This window comes from Gallinula chloropus (assembly GCF_964237585.1).
Source record: "Gallinula chloropus genome assembly, chromosome: 1".
Taxonomy (NCBI): Eukaryota; Metazoa; Chordata; class Aves; order Gruiformes; family Rallidae; genus Gallinula; species Gallinula chloropus.
Window position 1 is genome coordinate 10671810 of NC_140085.1, and position 21266 is coordinate 10693075.

Below are 21266 nucleotides of genomic sequence, written 5' to 3' on the forward strand. Positions count from 1 at the left end.
CAGTTTGACCAAACTGCAAATGAAGAGTAACTCGGGGCAGTCCTATGCTGGTGGGCTAGCTACGTTATGGCAGGCACAAGATAAAGAAGAGCAGACAGGAGTTAAAAAGGGTGATCTGGTTAGTGTTAGAGCAAAGGATTTCTACAACTGTGTGGAAAACAAAGTGGTGAAAACTCTTGTCTACTTCTATTCATTGCTGGAATCTGTTTGCATGGAAAGATGAGACATACTTCCCTGCCCAAATGCAATGGCACTGCCATTTAGCAGTGCTGACCAGTCACATCAAACATGACTGGAAGGTTTGATTATTCCATAGTTATTAGATAATGTGCTGAACAGAACCCCATGAAATTAACCTTTAAGATGACACAGTAAAAGGAAATGAGTCATTCCAGGCAATGTGCATCACTGTGAGCAGCAAACTTGCTGAATTAGTTCTGTCGTAGTGTGGGTGAAGTAGAATCAATCTATGTCATTCATGCATTTGCTGCTCCTACAGTTTTGGGACTTCTATTTAGAAATAAGCATTGAGTTATGACTAAATAAAGCAAAGGTTTGTATTATGTTTACTGATTATACTTTCCAAATTGGCCTTAAATAGCTGATTAGAGAGAACTCAGAGTTCCTGAGGTGTGTGTGAAAGAAAAGATAAAAGGAAGTAAAATTCTGGGAAAGGACTTTCATGAGTAGTGCTAATTGGGAAGTAGAAACAGTTTTAGTCTCAGTACTAAAGAAAGAAAAGACAGTCTTTCACTTTCTTATTCACAGACCATGTACTATTCTTAGAGGTATCACCATATCTTAGTGATAGTAATAGCTCTGCATTTCACACAGTGGAAGCTGACAGAAGAGTTGAAAAGTAGGGGCTTTCTTCTGATAGAGTAGCTGTAGAGAAACATCAGACAAGAAAAACACTTCCCACTTGTTTAGGAAAGAGTGAAGATCCAAAGAAAGATTTGAAAATATCTTCAAGTGCCACAGTGACCCTTGTTGAGTATGGTGCAGACAGACTGATAGATACAATAAAAAAAGCTTTACACCAGAGGAATGGTTAGTTAAACCCTGGCTGAAGCACATGTTCCCCCATCGAGACGAATACCTGTCAGTCATGCACACTGACTGGGTGCAATGCCATCTTGGAGGCTCTGTCTCTGAAAGGAGACTGGCTAGAAGAGCACCTGAGAGCTGCTAGCAGATAAACTCTTCTGCTGCCTACATTTTCCCTACATATGGAAAAATTTGGTGCCACCTAATGGACAACGCCCCACATCCCAAATTTCGAATCTGGTAAACTCTACAGAAATGTTTTCGCACAGGATCTATTAGGGCTCGCTACCTGTATTTGTCAATAATTCACACTAAGAATTTCTAATGCAGTATGCTAATCATATACCTCATGATGAAATATGCATTGTTTAGAGGCAAAGACTTGCTAAACTCCATGGGTAATACAAGGATTTCTGTGTTTTCTGGCTTTAGATTTATGAACTGGGGTCATCACATGAGTTCCTTGATTTCAGTCATGTAATACATGAAACTAAATTATTGCACCTAAGTGCACTGATGAGTTTAAAGCTGAAATTTAACTAGCTATTTTATCAAAGTGAGAATAGATTATTCTAGACTATCCTTAGCCAAATTTACTGCTATAGTCCCACGGACATAGTATCTGTCTTAGTAGAAATCATGACTATGTCAACAAAGTATTGCTTTAGCCCATGGGGTTTATATCAGCATGTGTACACTTACGAAGTATGTTAGCAAAAAGTAGATGGAACTGCACAATCGGCAATAATACAATGACTATCCTAATAAACAATACTGCAAACAATTGTTATTCCTGCAAAAGCTGTTAGTGATGAGCTGATTCATGTATTTTAGAAAGCAAAACAGGTAAAAAACCATGAGTATCTCTGTTTGAACCATTGAGCATGTCCCAGAAACAATAAACATGTATCTGTATATATATGCATATATAGAGATATATGCATGTGTCTGTATTGCTTTTGTGTATTTTTACCTTATTTACACCTACTTTACATAAATCTCTCACAATATTTCACAGATGTAGTTGCTCAGCTTTGAGGGGAGCATGCTTTTGCTTAAACTTTCTCTAGAAGAAAGAAAATTAATTTAATTCAGTTAAATGCAAGACCTACTTTTCCTCCTTTTGCCTGGGAAAAAAATACTTAGTGGTTTGATGTAAAGAAGCAGAGATGATTGTTTTACTCTCTTACATTGTTTGACACTAACAATTTTAATATATCGGTCCTGGAAAAAAGATTTTGACCTATACAGTAGATTTGGTGAAATTAAAGTAATCTTTAAAGATTAAATAGTGAAATGATCAGACTCCTTTGTCTTTGCTGATCCATAATACTCATTTCAGCTTGAGTCTACAGAGTTGAAATGTCAGTTTAATACTTAAATTTGACAGTTTAAAAATAATGTTTGATATCTCACTTGTGGCATGCTTTTGAATGAGAACAGGCCATTGCAATACCCAGCAAAGCTAAAATGATGATGCAGTGCTGAAAATTCAGTAGCAGTTTGGTGTTTAAATATGGTTTTGATGTATAATTAAGGCACACAAGTTTTAAGAAATATGAGCAGAGGTTGTTCGAGGGAGATCATGTGGTTGCTAAATTGAGACTATGAGAGGGTCAAAAAGACAGGTTTATTACTGTTCCTACTGGACAAGAGGTTCTCTCTGTAGGCAGCAGTTACTGATTGCTGTGCAGCAGCAGAAGCAACAAGTTGGGTGCTTGCCTTGCACCATTGGCATGCAGCACCTTCCCTGCTTCTACCTATCCACAGTTTCATCAAGCCCAAAACATTTTCCTTTCACCCAAGAAGTCTTAAACCTGATCTTATCATCTGTATTATTCTGTGTGAGTTTTGGTGCACTCCATTATTTCAGCAGAGAAGCTCCAAAGTGCCTTCAGTCCTGCTTTTGCATGTCATCAACTGCAAGCAGGACCTTCCTGTGGCTGTTGTCACCCTTGGGGTAGCAGCGGCTTCTCCCCTGGAGAAATAGCTTTCCCTGCAGGGCTATGAATAATATATCTAGATATATAGTTATCAGTAAAGGATTGTGGTATCATACACTTGTTTTTTTTTGTCTTCCTGATGCTCAAACAGTGAATTCAGTATGTTGATGGTGATCATAAGAAAAACACAGGCATACGGGGACTGAATGGTAAAAGATCATTTGTCTTTGGGTACATAGCAAGAAGAAATAGAAGCTGCTGCTAATCAGTACACATGCCAAAGCAATTTTGCCCTTATCTTCAAGGATTTTAAATAAATGAATAAATACATTGGATTACTAAAGCCAGCAGGTAATGCATGCAACATGATAGTTTTATTCTGACTGGTTTATTCTTAGGTGCCCTCTACTTGTCACAGGTGAGACCATAAATGCCTGCCTGCAGGGGACCTGGGTACTGACCTTTGATACCAAAGGAGAGCAGAGGCCTTGTCTTGCCCAGTTCTCTCATGCGTACTTGCTTCCAGCCCAGTGGTACATTCAGAAGGCTCCACCTTCCCTTCCAGTATCTGATACCTGGGATGATTGGGAGGGATGTCTTCTTGGTACTAAGCCACTGCTCACAAGTGTCCCATCTCAGACATCACTTGCCATGGTTCCTGGCTGGCCTCTGGCACTCATCTCTATTGATGTCATGGATCTCCAAGGCCTTACCCACCTCACACATCTCTCCCCGAGCCAAGATCTTCACCACCTTCTTTCCAGATCCCCCTTTCCTTTTTTTCAGACCCCATTCTCATTTCCAAGGACACTTCTTTTGATCACTTCTTTTAAGCACCTCCTCTTCTTTCTGGACCCAACTAGTCCCCCAGTTTACTCAATCAAAACTGTCTATGTGTAGAAGCACATTGCATGATCAGTCTGCTAACTGGCAGTTCTGTCCCATTTCTCATTATTAACTGGAAGACTCTGGAAGGGTCACTTTCATTTAGTCCAAGTGTTACTAAAATTTCAAACCAGATCATACTTATTTCAGTTAACAAGTAGCCACTTCTGCCTTGAGAGTTCAAAACTTAGATTTCAAACATTTGTACAGTCACAAAACCACAATTATCTGTGTCCTGCTGGCATTCACAGTTTAAGCTATTTTTGCCTACATAGCTTTTCTAGTTCTATTAAAACCAATGAAACCCAAACATTTATCATGCAGCTGTGAGAGATTTGCTATAGAAAGTATTATTGCAGCTCTGTCATGAAGAAGGAACTCATGCACATGTCAAAAAACTGTTCCTTATTTCTCTTGGGAATAATGTTTGAATCAGAATTTGACCTCAATAGAAAGTATGGAACGTTCAAATCGGAACATATTTGAGTTACTATTTTACTAATTTTCTCCTCTCCTGTACCGTCCCTCATAATATGTCTGCCACAGAGTTTAATATTACTTCACAGATTGTTTTTTTCTATTTTTGCCTGGTTGCTGTTTCTCGTATTGAGTTCTTCAGCTATGACTTCAGTTACAAAAAAATCTTGCTAGAATATAAATAACAGTTAGAGTAAAAGAAATCGAGCTTGGTTTTAACTTCTTATGTGAGTATTCATGTGAGTTGAAGAGCTATGTAGCTGCCAGATAAACATCCTTAACATCTTGAACATACAGTATAGTTTCCATAACGTTGTATTTGAGTTTCTTTTAGAGAACCTTAAAAAGAACAACACAGCCGCGGGCCTCATCCTACACAATTTGTTTACAAGACTATTTCTTTCTTCATGCACAAATTATATGTTTATTGCACTGGATGTATTTATGAGAATAACACTGCTTCCTTGGTAAAGTATTGCAGGTCAGATCAGTATATAGAGGTGTTAATAAAAAAAGGTTCATGTGGCAGTTACAAGTATGTTGAAGATGTGTAAGCATCAGCGGAATTACATTTTAAGGTAGTGAGAAGAGTATTAATTTTTTAAAAAATATTTAATTAAATTTATATTTTTAAAGGCAATTTTAGTTGCATATCATGGGCCATTCTCATTGAGATGTATGGCAGTTCTTACTGGCACTCTCTTCCCTTTCTCTGATTCATGTTGCAGATTTGCAAGTGTGGTTTAATCCTGGTAGGCAGCTAGACCCCACACACCTGCTCACTCACTCGCCTCCAGTGAAACAGCCAAAACCAGTACAGCAAGTCAAACTGTACTCTTAAATACAACTGTGCACAAGTTCCATCTCTGTGTGATCTCTCTAATGCCACTCATAAAATCATGGGTAGAAACCTGCCAGATTTTTCTGATTCATTCCTAGCTCAGGTTGTGCCAAGACAGTGCTTGAGCTCCCAAGAAAGGCTGCTCTGGGAACTAGAAACTGCTCTGGGCAGCTTTAGCATCATACGAGGTAGCCTACTTGCTCTGTGAACTCAGCAGTGAAATTAAACTACTACCATCAATGTCACTCAGCACATTTTACTGAAGATGGTGTTTTTACCTGATTTGGTCATGGAAATTAATAAATAGGTATTTATTGAAAATAGAAATCCTGCATTTTTTCCAGCTTTTCTGTTAAAAATGTTACCCAGTTACTCTTTATATTTCTCCTTCATCTAGCAGATCGGTAACCCGTACTGCTTAGGTTGAATAATCCTAAGATTTTTCACTAAAATCCTTTAGGAATGATTTATAGGGATGTGACAGTTTAAGAATTAATACTCAGCCCTTGCTACTTCACAATCCTGTGTCCTACAACGCTATTAATGTTAACAAGATTTCTGATACACAAACATGCTTAGCTTTACTACTAGCACTTGTGACTGGCAAATCTCAAAGTTAATGTACAATACCAGAACTACAGCTCAGTCTCTGAGGTCACCCCGTTAAACCTCTTCATTTAAGGTACACTAATTCTTCTCATTGGTGATAAGGTACACCTGTCAATTCACTAAACTGACCAAAAAAAAGAGCTCATTTCTATTTCTAGAATAGATTTATCATTTTAGATGAAAAAATGGGGGAATCAGTGCACATATTTTTAGGTATCTGAAAAGTAAATGTCTTACCTAAGCTTGTGTTATCCTTTTCTAACCACAAATGAAAAAAGTTACCCTAAGGGATATGATTCATCTCATCTTAATTCATTAACTACTCAGAGTTCCTAGAGAGCTACCGAGGCAAGAGCTTACCTTTAAACAACTAAAAATTGCCATATTGTCTTCAAGTCCAAAGCAAGGGAAAACCAAAAAGGAGATCTTGTTTGTGTGCGTGAGAGCACTTCCCTGCAGGCATGCGTACTGCTATCCATGCTCTTTTCTTAATTGTTTTAAATATGATGGAGAAAAAATGTGATTTTGTGTGTTTTCACATGTAATTCAGATTGCTGATTGTTGAAACAAGCCAATGATCAAATAAAACTGTTCCACATACTGTGATCCTATAGCTGTGAACGTGGTATGTGTTAGGAATTTTTACAAATATCAAGTTTACCTCTACAAGTGGAGCCTAGAAAATATTGCTTGAAATGAAATAACTCCAACTCTATAGTTCTGATAACACTATGAAAGGAAAACTTTTTGGTGTCTCCTAAGAAATCAAGTGTTTCTTAATCTCAGTGAATAGGTTAGTATTTCCTGTAGCAAAACCAATACCTCCTGCTTAGAAGCTTTTGTATAAAATATTTTTTCCTAAATTAATTAGCTGGCACATCTAGTTAAGTTTTCCCAGAGGTATTTTTATTTATTTGTTTAAATGTTAAAGCATCTATTTCCATGTCAGAAGATACCATTAAGCAGGTGGGTTGGACTTGATGACCTCTTGAGGTCCCTTCCAACCCCTACAATTCTATGATTCTGTGATTTTGTGATCTATTTATACTGTAATCTAATGTAGGTTGTTCTACCTTAGTACTTCTGAGATACCCAATTACTGTCATTGGTGTCCATGAAGATAGGAGAAACAAGAAAAGAAAACCCCAAACCAACAAAACACACCTATTCTTTTTTTTTCTTTAATTTTAAGGAAAAAAGGTAGCTAATTGTAATCACTACCATTTTTTGTAATGGCTCCACTCTTTTATCCATGTGTATGTGTATGTTAGCATAATAATAAATTTCTTATGAGATAAACTTTTCCTCCTGAAAAATGGTGGATAAAATTGCTTCATTTTCAAATTAAGCATTATATCGTATTAGAAAATATTGGATTGAAGAACTCTTTTGTATTGAAAAACTATTTATTTTGGGGGAAGAAAGCACTTAATTTTTCCTAGCTAAAGCAATGCCAGCAATTGTAAATGATTTTTAAAATAATTTCAGGGCTTGGGAATCTGTGTGTTTGAAACCTTAACGACTGAAGAAATTTATCTCTTCTTGATTTAGAACATGAACATGTTGGTTAAAAATTATATAATGATTTTTTCTTACCCGATGATTTCATTAGGAGTATAATTTCCCAAAACTTGTCTTAAAAGGTGTATTTTACATGTATAGTTGAAAAGTAGATGCACGCAGGATATGAGAACTGAATAGCACTGGCCAGCAGTTTGTATTCAGGCTTTTTTTTTCGTTTTCAGTTTGTGTGGCTCTCACAAATGAGGTAATAGTGAGTAATTCTACTTTATATTTGAATAATCACATAGATTCAAAACTATAAAATTACCCCCAGGGTATAGAAGATGATTATCTAACAGAGCGACTCCTATTAGAATGCATCATATAAAGATCTCACTCTATCCTATATGACAGAGTGGTATTTCAAAGTCTTCATTCTCGTTAAGAAGGCTTCACTTTTTTAACAGTGAAGTTCTCTCAGCGTGAGTCACAAAAACTTTCCATTCTCATTGAACATGACCTTAAGTAGCATTGCTATCCAATGTATTACCATGGCCTTTGCTCATTCCTAGCATGCTTCCAGTGTTTAAATTATCACAATAATTTCATTATTTTCTGAATCAGACTCTAGTCCCCAAATGGTGACATTGCTGCTGAAGCCAGAGCTTCATCAAGCAAGGGTAGACCCCCAGGGCAATGTAGATCTGTATCAGAAGACCCTCTTCCAGAAGCCCCAACAGAGGCATCAGGTTAGGGGTCTTCAGTGAAGAGTAATTTTTATTTTGGCTTAATGTTCTTTCTCTGTTGTCCTTTCTAAATAAACCCATTCCTTCATATCCACCTTCTCCTAAGCACCAGGATGTGTGCATCCAAGTGGTATAGCCAGAAAACAAGTGATGATGGCTGTTGAGTCTTCTTCTCCTCTGCGTTCTTAAGTTGGCAAGCATATGATGGTCTCAGAGTTGCCTTTTGCACACTTTTAGAAGCTGATAGTGACCGCGACCTTTTGTTTCTCTACCCTGTACATCTGTGAGTCACTCAAAAATGTTGCTAGCTGACTCTCTGACTTGTCTTGTGGTCTTACAGCCTCAGTTTCATTCTTTACCTCCCTGCCATTTTCTCTTTGTGGTTTAGGATTGCAGTTCTGTTTTGGCACTCATTTGCTATAGTGTGGCTCTTTTACAGGCTGCTTTCCCTTTCCTGAGCTGAATGTCTTGAGAAGCCATATGTAAATGTACTGGGATCTTGATGACTTGTTAAAATATGTGCCATGAATCTCCTTTTCCTTCATCCACCATTCCTTCTGGGACTTCGACATGCATAAATTCCCACTAGTATTTCAGTCATACTAGTCTTCAGGTTTCTATTATGTAACTCTGCTTGACAGAGATGAGACCCTAATCTTGATGAGTTTCTCTCTCTTGATTCTGTTTTTTCTTGCTACTTGAGTGGCACTGTATTTCTGTTTCTTTGATGTAGCAACAGTAACTGGCGTGAACCTAATGTGTCTTGTGTTCTTCCATTAATGGGGGATATTTTGAGGAAAGAAGTGATGGAGAAAAGGTTGTAGGCAGAAAAGAAAGTCATATATAAATACTCCATTGATACATAAAGACACAAATGCATCTGGGGCTGGAGAGTCTGGGTCTGTCTTGGATCCATTCTATTAAGGTTGATCTTGGTAGTTACCTCATTAAAGGGAAGACCAGGCCATGGGCATATTAGCAGCAGCTGATGGGCTTCATTTTGCATGAGATACGGATGGGGATTAAAGATTTTTTTTATTATTACTTGAAAGTACAAAAGAAATTTTAACTTTAAGAAGTCATGTCAGTTTTCTTTTAACCTACATTAAAAGTTGTGCTTAGAGTCTAATTGTTTTGACAATAGAACAGTGTTTTATACAGACTTCATTTGACAAGTTTGCTGTAGTAATTTATAGTCTTAAGGAGACTAGAAACAGAGTAACTCTTCAGACACACATTGTAACTTCCACAAGAATGGTATCTTGTATATCATGACATGTCCCTCTTGCCCTTCCAAAAGGAAATTTCAAAACCAAATACCGCTGGAGTAAATTACTTTCCAGGTTTTACTGACAGAAGCTGGACTAAGACAACTGCATTTGTGTAAATGAAAAATGTTTTCTTCCTCAAAAATGGAAATTGAAGAAAACCCCACTGAGTTCTTTATACACCAATATTGACAAATATAGAATGCAGACAGGATTATACTAATCTAACATTAACCCCCCAGGAAAATAATGTTTTTTACGTATTTGCCACTCATGAAGTACACAGCAAAGAGAAATTCCTGCAGCCTCATTGTTTACTGATCTTTAGGTGAATCTTTAGGTGATTTGAATTAGTCAGACTATTTCATTCTACCATATATATATTACTACAAGTTTTTTGGGGAAAAAAAAAAAAAAGTGATGTTGTAAACTGGTTTTAAAAGTGGGGTTTTCTTTTGTTTTGTTTGGGTGGGGGTTTTTTGTTTGTTGGGCTTTTTTTTTTGTGAGCACAACCCATTAAAGAAAAGTTTAAGACTTTCAGTTAAATTAGAGCTCTCTACAGGAAGCTCATCTCTCTGGCAAAATCATTCTGATCTTTCATATGATGTTACTGAAAGCAAAGTAAATACACTATGGTCTGTGGATTCAGTGAACAGTATGTTTTGAAAAACATTTCTTTTTCTGAAACACTGAATAATTGCAATGCACCATGGTATTTTGTTCTGCGTGATGTAAATGATCATCTGTCTGCAACTCTAATGTAATATAATGTTTAAGGATAGAGTAGTGATGAAAGCATTACAAATTTATCATTTATATCATAGTTATTTTCATAAACAATAACTCTAAGCTTCATTTAACTTGCCAAGACCTTCAATTCAGGTTGTACAGATACATCCAGATCATCACTTTTTGCCCTATCAAAGTTTAAACTGAAGGGTGATCAAGAAAATTGTGTGCCAATATATATAGAAATCTGAAGGCAGACTAAATTAGAGAGGTGTTTAGTACTGAGTTGATAATTGCAGCTGTACCAGTCAGTGGTGTGGTGTATAGCTGCCTGTAAATGCCAAGTGCACCCCAAATACAAAGTTGATTTGCTCTGTCTGTACTTTTATAAATGCCATTTCACAGTAGCATAGCAGCCATGAGGCATAGGCAGGTCCATTATATGCTTTCTCTTTGATGAACAACATATCCATTTTTAAGAATTGTGAGTCTTGTCTATATAATAATTATTGTAATAATGGAAAATATTCAGCCTGGGTGTGAATGATGAATAGGAGAGGAAGTTAAGGTGTCTACAAAAAATAATGAGTTTTGGTGTGATTCATGCCCAGCAGTACAGGGAAATACATTAACACATTGACTTTCATCAGCCTATTTTTACCCATCAGAAAGGTTTAGAAATAAAAGAAAAATAACTGGGGAACACAGACCATAAAGTAATTTAGCGTTCAATGTCAGAATGGAAGTTGATATTGTTTCTCTTTGTTTTGAGTGCACATTTAACTTTTATAACACTTTCTGGGATTTCAAAGTGATGTTTCTGAATTTTAATTCTTCTATGAAATAGAAAGATGCTAACATTCACATTCTACTGATTGAAACTGCTAGTCCAGAGAGTCTAATTTTCTTTTCCTCTATGGGCATTGGACCAATAAAAAATGCATCTCAAACTGACATGTTTATTATGCATAAAGATAAACAATGCAAACTATGAAGCAGCAGAGAATAAACCCCAGCAATTTGTGTGTATAACCACAGTATAACCAAAACTAGAGGCTATATTCTAATATTGTAATGTCTAGATCTTTTTAAATTCCGGTGGGAAACCATCTCTGAGAGTCTAAAAAGTGGGAAAAAATGCTTTATACATGTGTACTCTGACTTTCAGAAGGAATTACATACTTTTAGTGACACAGCAAGCAACAGTACTTCCACTTCTCAGATACTTTGGGTATACTAAATAGAAGACTGCAGTATGCAAAATGGTTAAGATTAACTTAACGATAGTGTACATTGTGTTATGAATGGAAATTAAATTTAAGAGATATTCAGTGGCTCAGTTTAGTATTTCTGAATTTGGACTATGTTGGGACTCATTCAGAGAAAAAAAAAAATCCTTTGATGATTTTCAGATTACTTTGAGTTGCAACTTTAATCATGAAACCAGCTCATGTCCTAAAAATGAATCTGAAGAGGACATAAAATGCAGAAAATAAGGGAAGATAGGTGGAGACTGAGATATATATTTTGTCTTCCAGTTGACCATTAGACACTCTAATACCAAGACCCATTCTTTCTTCATATTTTATAATTTATATAATGCTTTTTTATTAATAGGAATGTTATATATGCAACCACATTCAGTTAAACAGCACAGATTTATTGCCCAGGTGGCAGAAAGAAGGATGGATGTATTTATTGAAAGCAGACACCCAAGTAGTATAGGAGTTCTTCAAATATGTATGTATTTATTTATTTATTTATTTATATATGTAGACATGCACACACACATATGTATATCCTTGCAATATCCACATTATCCTTGTTGGACACTACATCTGAGACAGATGTGGGAACAGATACTACAGCCTTTCCAAACCCAGGCCATGTCTAACCCCTAAGGACGTCATCGCTACTTCAGTTATTTTCCTCTGTTGCCCCTTCTTTTGTTGTCTTTTTTATACCATAAGGTCAGCTTCTCTTTCAAGGCTGCAGGAGAAAAGAAAAAACCTTCTCCAACCAGCTCTTTATGAAACCATGGCTTCTAAATAACTGATAGATGCATGATTCCAAATAACAGTGTTCAAGATCCTAATCCAAAGCCAAGGGCTCACCAGTTACAGAGAATGAAGCTTAGAAGTAGCACTTCAGGATCTAAAACAAGATATTGTGAAGCACCGGTATAGGGTATTTGCAACTTTGCTATATTGTTTCTGTGGATAAATAAAGCATTCAGGTTTTCAAGTCTAACAGCTTCCCTGGTATAAAATTCACTTCAGAGAAAAAGTAGTCATTTATCTGGCATTCTCCTGAAGCATGTGTTTCTGAAAACTCTTCTGAATACGAAAACATATTATAAATAGTCCAAGGTTGTGGCTCTGAATCCCTCCTATTACTGGCATTTGAGGGAAGCATTCATTTCTATAAAATTTCTAAACCCTGTGTCACTCCTGCTATACATAAATTCAGATCAAAGTTTGCTATTGTACAGCCAGTATCTAATAATTTGATTTTTTAAAAGAGCATTTGCAATAGTGCAAGTCAGGAGAAAGAGGAGAATTCATAAAGTATTGTAAGTAGACAGAGAACCACTGTCTGAGTTGATAGCAAGGAACTTTCACAGCCACAGTCCTTGAATATCTCCAAAGAAACTGTCCTCAAACCTCTGGCCATGGGCACAGATCGTATATGCACTAAAAATATCCACTCCTGAAAGGCTTTCAGGTTACTACATTTGACATAGACATCCCCACATACTGGGACCTGTAATATTCAATGTATTTATTGCTGACCTGGATGAGGGAATAGAGTGTATAGTCAGCAACTTTGCTGATGACACAAAACTGGGAGGGGGTGGCTGACACACCAGAAGGTTGTGCTGCCATTCAGTGAGACTTAGGCTGGAGAGATGGGCAGGGAGAAGTTTAATGAGATTTAACAAGAGCATCTGGGGAAGAAGAACCCCAGGTACCAGTATAGACTGGAGACTGGTCTGTTGGAGAGCAGCATAGGTGAAAGGGACCTGGGGGTCCTGGTGGACAAGCAGGATGACCATGAGCCAGCAATGTGCCCTCTTTGCCATGAAGGCCAATGGCGTCCTGGGGTGTATTAGAAGGGGTGTGGTTAGTAGGTCAAGAGAGGTCCTTCTCCCCCTCTACTCTGTCCTGGTGAGACTATACCTGGAGCATTGTGTTTGGTTCTGGGACCTTCAGTTCAAGAAGGTCATATAACTCCTTGAAAGAGTCCAGTTCAGGGCCACCAAGATGATTAAGGGAGTGGAACACCTTCCTTATGAGGAGAGGCTGAGGGACCTGGGCCTCTTCAGCTTGAAGAAGAGGAGACTGAGGGATGACCTTATTAATGTCATAAATATAAACATATAAGTATGTAAAGGGTGAGTCAGGAGGATGGAGCCTGGCTTTTTTCAGTGATAGCCAGCAATAAGACAAGGGGCAATGGGTACAAGCTGGAGCAGAGGAAGTTCCATGAGGAGCTAAGGAGGAACGTTTTCACTTTATGGTGACAGAGCACTGGAACAGACTCCACAGAGACATTGTAGAGTCTCCTTCTCTTGAGACATTCAAAACCCGCCTGGATGCGTTCCTATGTGATTTAGTCTAGGTGATCCTACTCTGACAGGGGGGTTGGACTGGATGATCTTTTGAGGTCCCTTCCAGCTCCTAATGTTCTGTGATTCTGTGATGATATAATCTAATCTTCACTGTTAACCATTAAAAGCTAACAAGTTCAGTGTCAAGTGTTATGTATTACCATAGTATAACAAATTTCAATTGGAAATACTTTGAAAACTGAGGGTGTTTTGTTATTTTATTGCATCAAGACCATAGCTGGTAGTATTTTTGAGTATTTTGTAAGTCTGTCTTAAATATCTTTTTTTTTATCTTTTTTTTTAATAACTCCTAAATGAGGCGGTAAAACAATGATTCATTTTACCAGCTCTCAGACCTTTTTACAGTTTCATTTTAAATACGATGATAGTCGATTAGTTAAATGAATCATTGCTTAATGAAGGCAGAATTTACCCAAAGGAACTAAATCAAAGTACCTGTACCAAAAAGTACAATTGTTTATTATTCCTCAATTAGACCAAATCAGTTAATTCATGGAATTACGCTCTGAACTATTTATGGACATCACTGTGCAGAACTTATATCCGTAGAATAGGCTATTTCTGCTTTCTTTGATACACAGGGCTACAGCACATATGGATAAAACCTTAGCAGAACTGATAAAGAAAAAATGTAGGGTATTTTGCACAGAATCACAAAATGGTTGAGGATGAAATGCACCTCTGGAGAGCACATAGTTCAATTTCCCTGTTCAAAGCAAGGTCAGTGAGAGCTAGTTGCCCAGGGCTGTGTCCTGTTGGGCTTTGAATACCTCCAAGGACAGAGACTCTACAACCTCTCTGCATAGCCTGCAATTTTACAATACTAGTAAATATATGGAAACATTTAAGATTAAAAAGTGCCTTATTTTATACGGGCAGTGGAACAATAGTAGTGAGATGCATTTTGTACTTCTTGCTTAATGTTTCACAACACTGAACAGGCAGCAATACCAACATAGTCCTTGCTACTCTGCAAGCACTTTTTTCTAACAGCTAATACACAGATAATGTTTATAAATCTAAATAGTCAGCAGTTAGAGGGCTTAGTTGTTCAGTATGAGCAATGAAAAACATCAGCAGAAGACTCCAAGTTCAAATGCAAGTTTCAGTAGACCAGCTCCTCATATTTGGACACAGGTTTACTCAGGATCCTGTATAGTGTTGAAAGCTCAAGCATGACCATAGGCTTTAGACCTAACTCAACTTTTTTCTACACTGTTAAAACTTTATGCCCCAAAGTTCTCTTCCCCAAAATTTTAGAGATCTTCCAGGATCAATAAAGCATACTGGATACTCCTCAGGGAACCCCAGGTATTTATTTTAGTACTTGTATCCTTGGGCAATCTACATCTCAATAGCCCCTGACTCCCTATTGTTCAAAGCAGATTTCAAGTTTCACCAGTACTTAACTTTCATTTCACAAGCTGTCAAATGACTAGTCAAAATGTCAGGAAAAGGAAATTTCTGCAGAATTCTCAGGTTTTATTGTTATCAGTTAGCGGATAATTGGCATATTCATGCTTAAACAGAAATAATAAAAGTTAACATTTTGCCAGTTGCTAAAAAGAGACTGGCAATCTTAAATAGCATTAAACTAGATGTGTTAAGTATGGCAATATAATGCAATACAACAAAATTCCACCCTCTCCTTCCTGTGAGGGTTTTGGTGAAATGTGGGCTCTTCATTTCTACAGCGTAAGCACTGACCTTCCTTCCAGGAGCAAGCTCTTTACTTTCAGCACTGAAAGCAGCAACTATAAAAAATAGAGGAGCCTTTGAGATATTTATTTGGTACTTACAAGGAAGAACGCAGTGGCTATACTGTGAATTAAAATTTTTATAATGTTTAGAGTTAAATTGAATTAAAATTTTTATAATGTTTCCAGCTGTGTCCAGTAACAGATGGAAATGCAAGAAAATGTATGAACACAACAGGCTTCTTTCCCTCTTTCAATACAGTAGGACATTTGTAACAGTGTAATTTTGTATCATAAACTTCTGATTCTAGGTTCTAAATGTCCCCATAAAGTATCATAGAATCAAAAGTCATATAATCACAGAATCACAGACTGATTTGGGTTTTAATGGACCTCAAAGATCATCTAGTTCTAACCCCCTGCCATGGGCAGGGACACCCTCCGCTAGCCCAGGTTGCCCAAAGCTCCAGCCAACCTGGCCTTGAACACTGCCAGGGAGGGGGCAGCCACAGCTTCTCTGGGCAACCTCTTCCAGTGCCTCACCATGCTCAAAATGAAGAATTTCTTCCAAATATCTCATCTAAAACTACCTTCTTTTAGTTTAAACTAAATCTCCAGCTTTCCTGTAGCCCCTTTAGGTAGTGAAAGGCTGCAATAAGTGCTAGCCAGAGCCTTCTCTTCTCCAGGCTGAATAAGCCCAACTCTCTCCGCCTGTCTTCATAGGAGAGGTGCTCCAGCTCTTTGATCATCTTTCTGACCATCCTGTGGACTTGCTCCAACAGCTCTATGTCATTCTTGTACTGGGGACCCCAGAGCTGGATGCAGTAATGCAGACGGGGTCTCATCAGAGCAGAGTAGATGGACAGAATCCTTTCCCTTGAGCTGCAGGTCACACTTCTTTCATGCAGCCCAGGATACAGTTGGCTGACATGGCTCATGTCAAGCTTCTCATCCACCAACACCCCTAAGACCTTCTCCTCGGGACTGTTCTCAATCCATTCTCCACCTAGCCTGTATTTGGTTTGCAAATTAGATGTGAAAAAGACAGAAAATAATTTGTCAGCACACTTAGTAGAGCAGGGAGGGGGATCTTGATGTATAAAGCTGATCTGTTGGCTTTATCATCTTCCTGTTCATTTTTTTTGTCCATTAAACTGGTAGTTTGAAGCACACAAAGCTTTGTAAATGTGAATAACACGTTCTAAATACCAAACACTAGTTAAAGAACATGACAGGTTTTTAGGCAAAAAACTTTATTGTCACCAGTCTCCTGTGACTTCTCCATAGCTTTTTTCTCTTTGTTGTTTAGACTTGCATTCCTCCTAGAGGATTTCTTTGTAAAGCTATTGTTTTCCACAAAAAGGTATTTAGCAGTTACTCCTTTAGAAAAATAAAATCATCTTCTTGGCTGGCTTTTTTTTCCTTCCCAGGGCTATCAGTCAGATTAATTAAAGTTACATTTGAATTGCTTTGATTTTAAACATTCATGAATGTACAAGGCAACCAATAAAAAAAAAATACCCATAAACTGACAGCCTAAATGGATCTCTGTGTGAGATTCAATTTCATTTCAGTTTGCTGCTTTGTTCACTTGTGCTTGGCCTTACTGACCAAGTGAGTGACTGCAGTGCCGTTGCTCTCAGTAGTGAAACTTCCACCAGTGGAAATTAGACTTGATTTCCAAATCCAGGGGCTGCAGCAGTACTCAGCTAGGCTCTCCCTGCTGGTCTTCTAAATTAAAGCAAGTTGTTGATGATAGCCTTGCATCTCCCATGGCGAATTTTCTTCTGAAGCCATGCAAGCAGGCTGTGATAAACCTAGGAAGGTAGCTGGATGCATTTTGTCAATGTAATTCTATTTTATTTTTACAAAAGGATGTTAACCACTGTCTCTAACATCTAAAACTTTACACTTTTATCATTGTTCATTGCCAATACATAAAAGTGGTGGCTTGGTTTGTTTTGCTCAAGAGGTTCATCCTGTCATACTCAACATCCTATGCCACAATAGCATTATGAAGACAGACGTTGATGGGAAAACAAAAATAACTTCAGTTCCTTCCTTTCGAGAAGCCTTCTAAAGACAGAGTGCATATGCTGTTATATTTGTATGACAGACAATCAGGGGGGAGCTACATTTATTCGTAATTACTGCTGCTTTATTCCAGAGGAACTGAGCTTAAAACCAGATCTGCTCTAACAAGCAAAAGCAAGATCATGCTTTTGAATGATGGCTGGTAAATGAAAGGGGCTAAATTTTAGGAAAAGACAAATCTATTTTGGCGTAAGCAGCTGGCTTTACTGCCTTATAAGCGTCACTTTTTAGTCACTCTGCACAGTCTGTATTTCCGTAAACTGCTGCAAACAAAGTGATATATTCTTACTGAGTAAAGTTATGACCAAATCTGGTATTTCAAATCCTAATACATGAAATCCTATGGAAAATTTTCTAATATAAAGTTTCAGTATGTCTCATAATAATTCACTGTCAAAGAGTTTTGCCTGCTTTGTTCCATGAACTATTCTCATCATATTTTATTTAGCTGCTTGTTTTCCTATGAGTTTATGTCCACATTTCACTTCATTATTTTTCCCCTTTGTTATATGCAACAGCGCAGGATTTCGAAACAAAAATATGACCCAGGTGAAGACTTGGTTTTATCTGTGTAAGTGGTTACAAACGAAGTGTGGCTTTCCTTGCTGTGTGGATGATGTGGTTTTCAGATGTTTTGTAATACATTGTTTTTAGTGGACTATTAAGAATTCAGTATCTTGTCCCATCAAGCAGTTTTTTCTTCTAGAGCCTGAGGCTTGGATTTTGACATTTGTACATTAGTGAGAAGTTAATCTCTTTGACGTCATCCTTATGACTACTCCAAAATACAAATGTAGCTCTCAGAACCTGAGTTGTAACTCCCAGATATGCATTTACAGTTTGCTTTTTGTATGCATTTTACTGCAACCAAAATATTTCTCATCTTACCAGAATATACCTCAATGAATTATAGAGGAATTGAGTGCAAAATCTGAGCGTAAAACTTCATTATAGCAATACCTTGCTCCATACTGAGTCTCCTGGCTCAGTCCTGGGATACTTGGAAGACAACAGATTAGATCAGCATACAATATACTTCTACCTGTTGATCATAGCTTTGTTCCTGTCATCCTCAATGAATTATGGTCATCTGTTTTGTCACTATTTTATTAGAAAAGATATGGAAGAAAAATTTTCACCTGAATATTTCAAAGCTGGTATTTGTGGTGGTACATTTTTCATTTAAAATGAACTTGCCCAACTGCCTTAGTCCTGTTGTATTTTCTTAGGTGAAAAAGTAGAGAAAAAGTATTTGAATTACCAAATTACATTCACAAATTTAGACCCATTAGGTTCTTCACAGGAATGTGCCACACTGTAGGAAACAGTTATCTTCCAAGACCATGGCTGGCCAGGAAATATCTGATATATAAACTGGTTTGGTTTGTTGCTATGTTGGATTTTCAATATCATATGACCCAGACTATAGAGAGTGCATGCGTATTTTGAATCAGAAATTCATTCCCGACCCTGTTTCAACAGGTAAGTTACAGCTGATGGGACAGTAACATTCAACAGTCCAATATGCATGAAGTGAAAAGGCTTTGTTAATATTGTGTCATTTAAACAATATTCAATTTGAATCTTCTTGTCAAAGCGGTCTATCTGATGCCTTTGTCAAAATCTGAGCACTTGACCTGATCCTCTTTTGCCTTCTTAGGAATGCAGGTGCTGGAATGGAATGGCATCCCCTTGACTGGGAAAACTTATGAAGAAGTCCAGAGCATTATAATTCAACAGAGTGGGGAAGCAGAAATATGTGTAAGACTGTGAGTTTTTCCCCATCTTTCTGTTTCCATTTTTTTTGGCTTTTCATGGCTTTTCTTTTTTTTTTTTTTTCTTTTTAAATCTACAGTTGTTAAGGTGGAACCTTTGTTAGCATGAAGTGTCAATGTAATAATTAGCAAGAGTTCACTGTGAGTGTGGGAGGTCTGTTTGTTCTTTTTTTTCCTTTTAAAGTCATAAGGAGAGATAAACTGATAAGCTAAGGCAGATGTTAGTAATTATGCTTTTATAAACAATGATGTCTCCATTGTCAGGCCACAATCTCGTCTCATTAATACACATACAATTCACTGAATTTACTGGGGTTAGAAAAAGATGGTAATTTAGCACTAACCTGGCTTTTATTGAAATCTGTATCCTTTAGATGAGCGTCATGTAGGCATCATGAGAAATGCATGAACTTGCATTCAATCATTAAAGATTTCACCTTAAAAGAACCTTTTCTTCTCAGCTCTTTAGCAGCATTGCAAATATCTATCAGCTAAGAAGGGGCCATGCTTGGGAGCTGCTTTCTGTCATGAACCACTATTCATTTATCTACTTGATACAGTAATGAGGGTATGAGGAAAGAGTTTCTTTTGTCTCAGGCTTCTCATTGGTTTCTTTAGGGACTTGAACATGCTCTCAGACTCTGAGAATCCCCAGCACCTGGAGCTGCATGAGCCAGTAAAGGCGGGTAGGTGATAAGTTGTTGCTTTGATATTGGGGGACTTGATAGCAGCTGAAAATTTGATTTGAAATAAGCTAGGGTATTAGCATTGTAAGCTCAGGTGTTACATCCCAGCTTTTGCCATGGGAAGAAAGGGGACCACACTTTGCATATAAAGCCAAGCATTTGTTGTCCTTTATTATTATTATTAGCCCAGTTCAATCCGTACTGACACAGTCTACATATCTCATTACTACAAATGAAATCTCAGTAATAGTATAGCAGCCAAAATTTGTTATCCAGGGGAAATCTCCTGCTAGCTACCCCTTCATCTATGCATGCTAAAAAATCTGTGACATAATACTCCCCCTTTAGCAGCTTCTCCTAACCCTGTGGGCAGTACTCTTACTCAGGGGACAATGCAGCAAGTTGACAGTGTCCCAAGGAATTTGCTGGGAGGAATGTGATGTTTGTGGTGAGAGTTTTTGACTCCTCCTTGCTGGGAGGTGAATGATTTTGATGATTCCTTCCTCGTTGCTTCAGGATCTGCTTGGGGCCTTTTTTATGTTTTCTAGCATGCCTTGCTGTTTCCTCACCCGTCAACAACTCTTCATTACTTATGACTTGGCAGGATATTGTACACTTTGGATGCAATATATTCTTGTTCTTTGTTCCTTAGGTTGTCCCTAAAATTGATTTTGCCTGGTTCACAAGTTTGCATTAGTGTCAGTAACTGACCAGTGAGTTGCTGGTATCCCTGGGGCCTCAGCTATCATCCTGTGCCCAAACCTAGCATCACTCTGTTGTCATACCAGGCCTGTGTTTCTATAAACTGCATCATTAATCTGGAGTCAGAAGTACTTCAGTGCAATTACTGGTGTGCCTTTATAGATCAAAATTATTAAGAGTGGACATTATGCTGCAAAATTATACAAGGTGAAGAGTAACTCTGACAAATTAAGGTCATAGTCATCTGGTTATTGGACAATTGCTGTTGCAGCCAGACAAGCTAAAACAAAACTCCTAGTGAACTGGAGCAAGTCCAAATAACAAAAAAGAAGTCCTAAGCCCTATATTAGCTTAAGACAAGGTTTGTGGCCTGCTATTAGTGATGAAAATACAGTATTTACCAGGATACAGGGATGCAATAGGAAGCACTTTGTTCTGTGCTGAGATTTTGCCCCTAATGTGTTCAGTTTTGTTCCCCACTACACAATAAAACCCAGAATCACAGAATCCCACACTGTTACAGGTTGGAAAGGACCTCAAAGATCATCTAGTTCCAACCCCCTGCCATGGGCAGGGACACTCTCCACTAGATCACATGGCCCAAAGCTCCAGCCAACCTGGTCTTGAACACTG

General features: G+C 37.8%; 1 protein-coding gene across 1 annotated transcript in view; it reads left to right on the forward strand.

Annotated features, from left to right (window-relative positions):
• The window catches only part of PCLO (piccolo presynaptic cytomatrix protein), a gene marked incomplete at both ends in the record, with an annotated part of 357904 nt that overhangs the window by 254838 nt on the left and 81800 nt on the right, over positions 1–21266 (forward strand). The window contains 2 exons of the mRNA XM_084279271.1: positions 19131–19239; positions 19864–19931. Coding sequence (XP_084135397.1) covers positions 19131–19239; positions 19864–19931 — 177 coding nt within the window. The remainder of the gene's footprint in view (positions 1–19130; positions 19240–19863; positions 19932–21266) is intronic.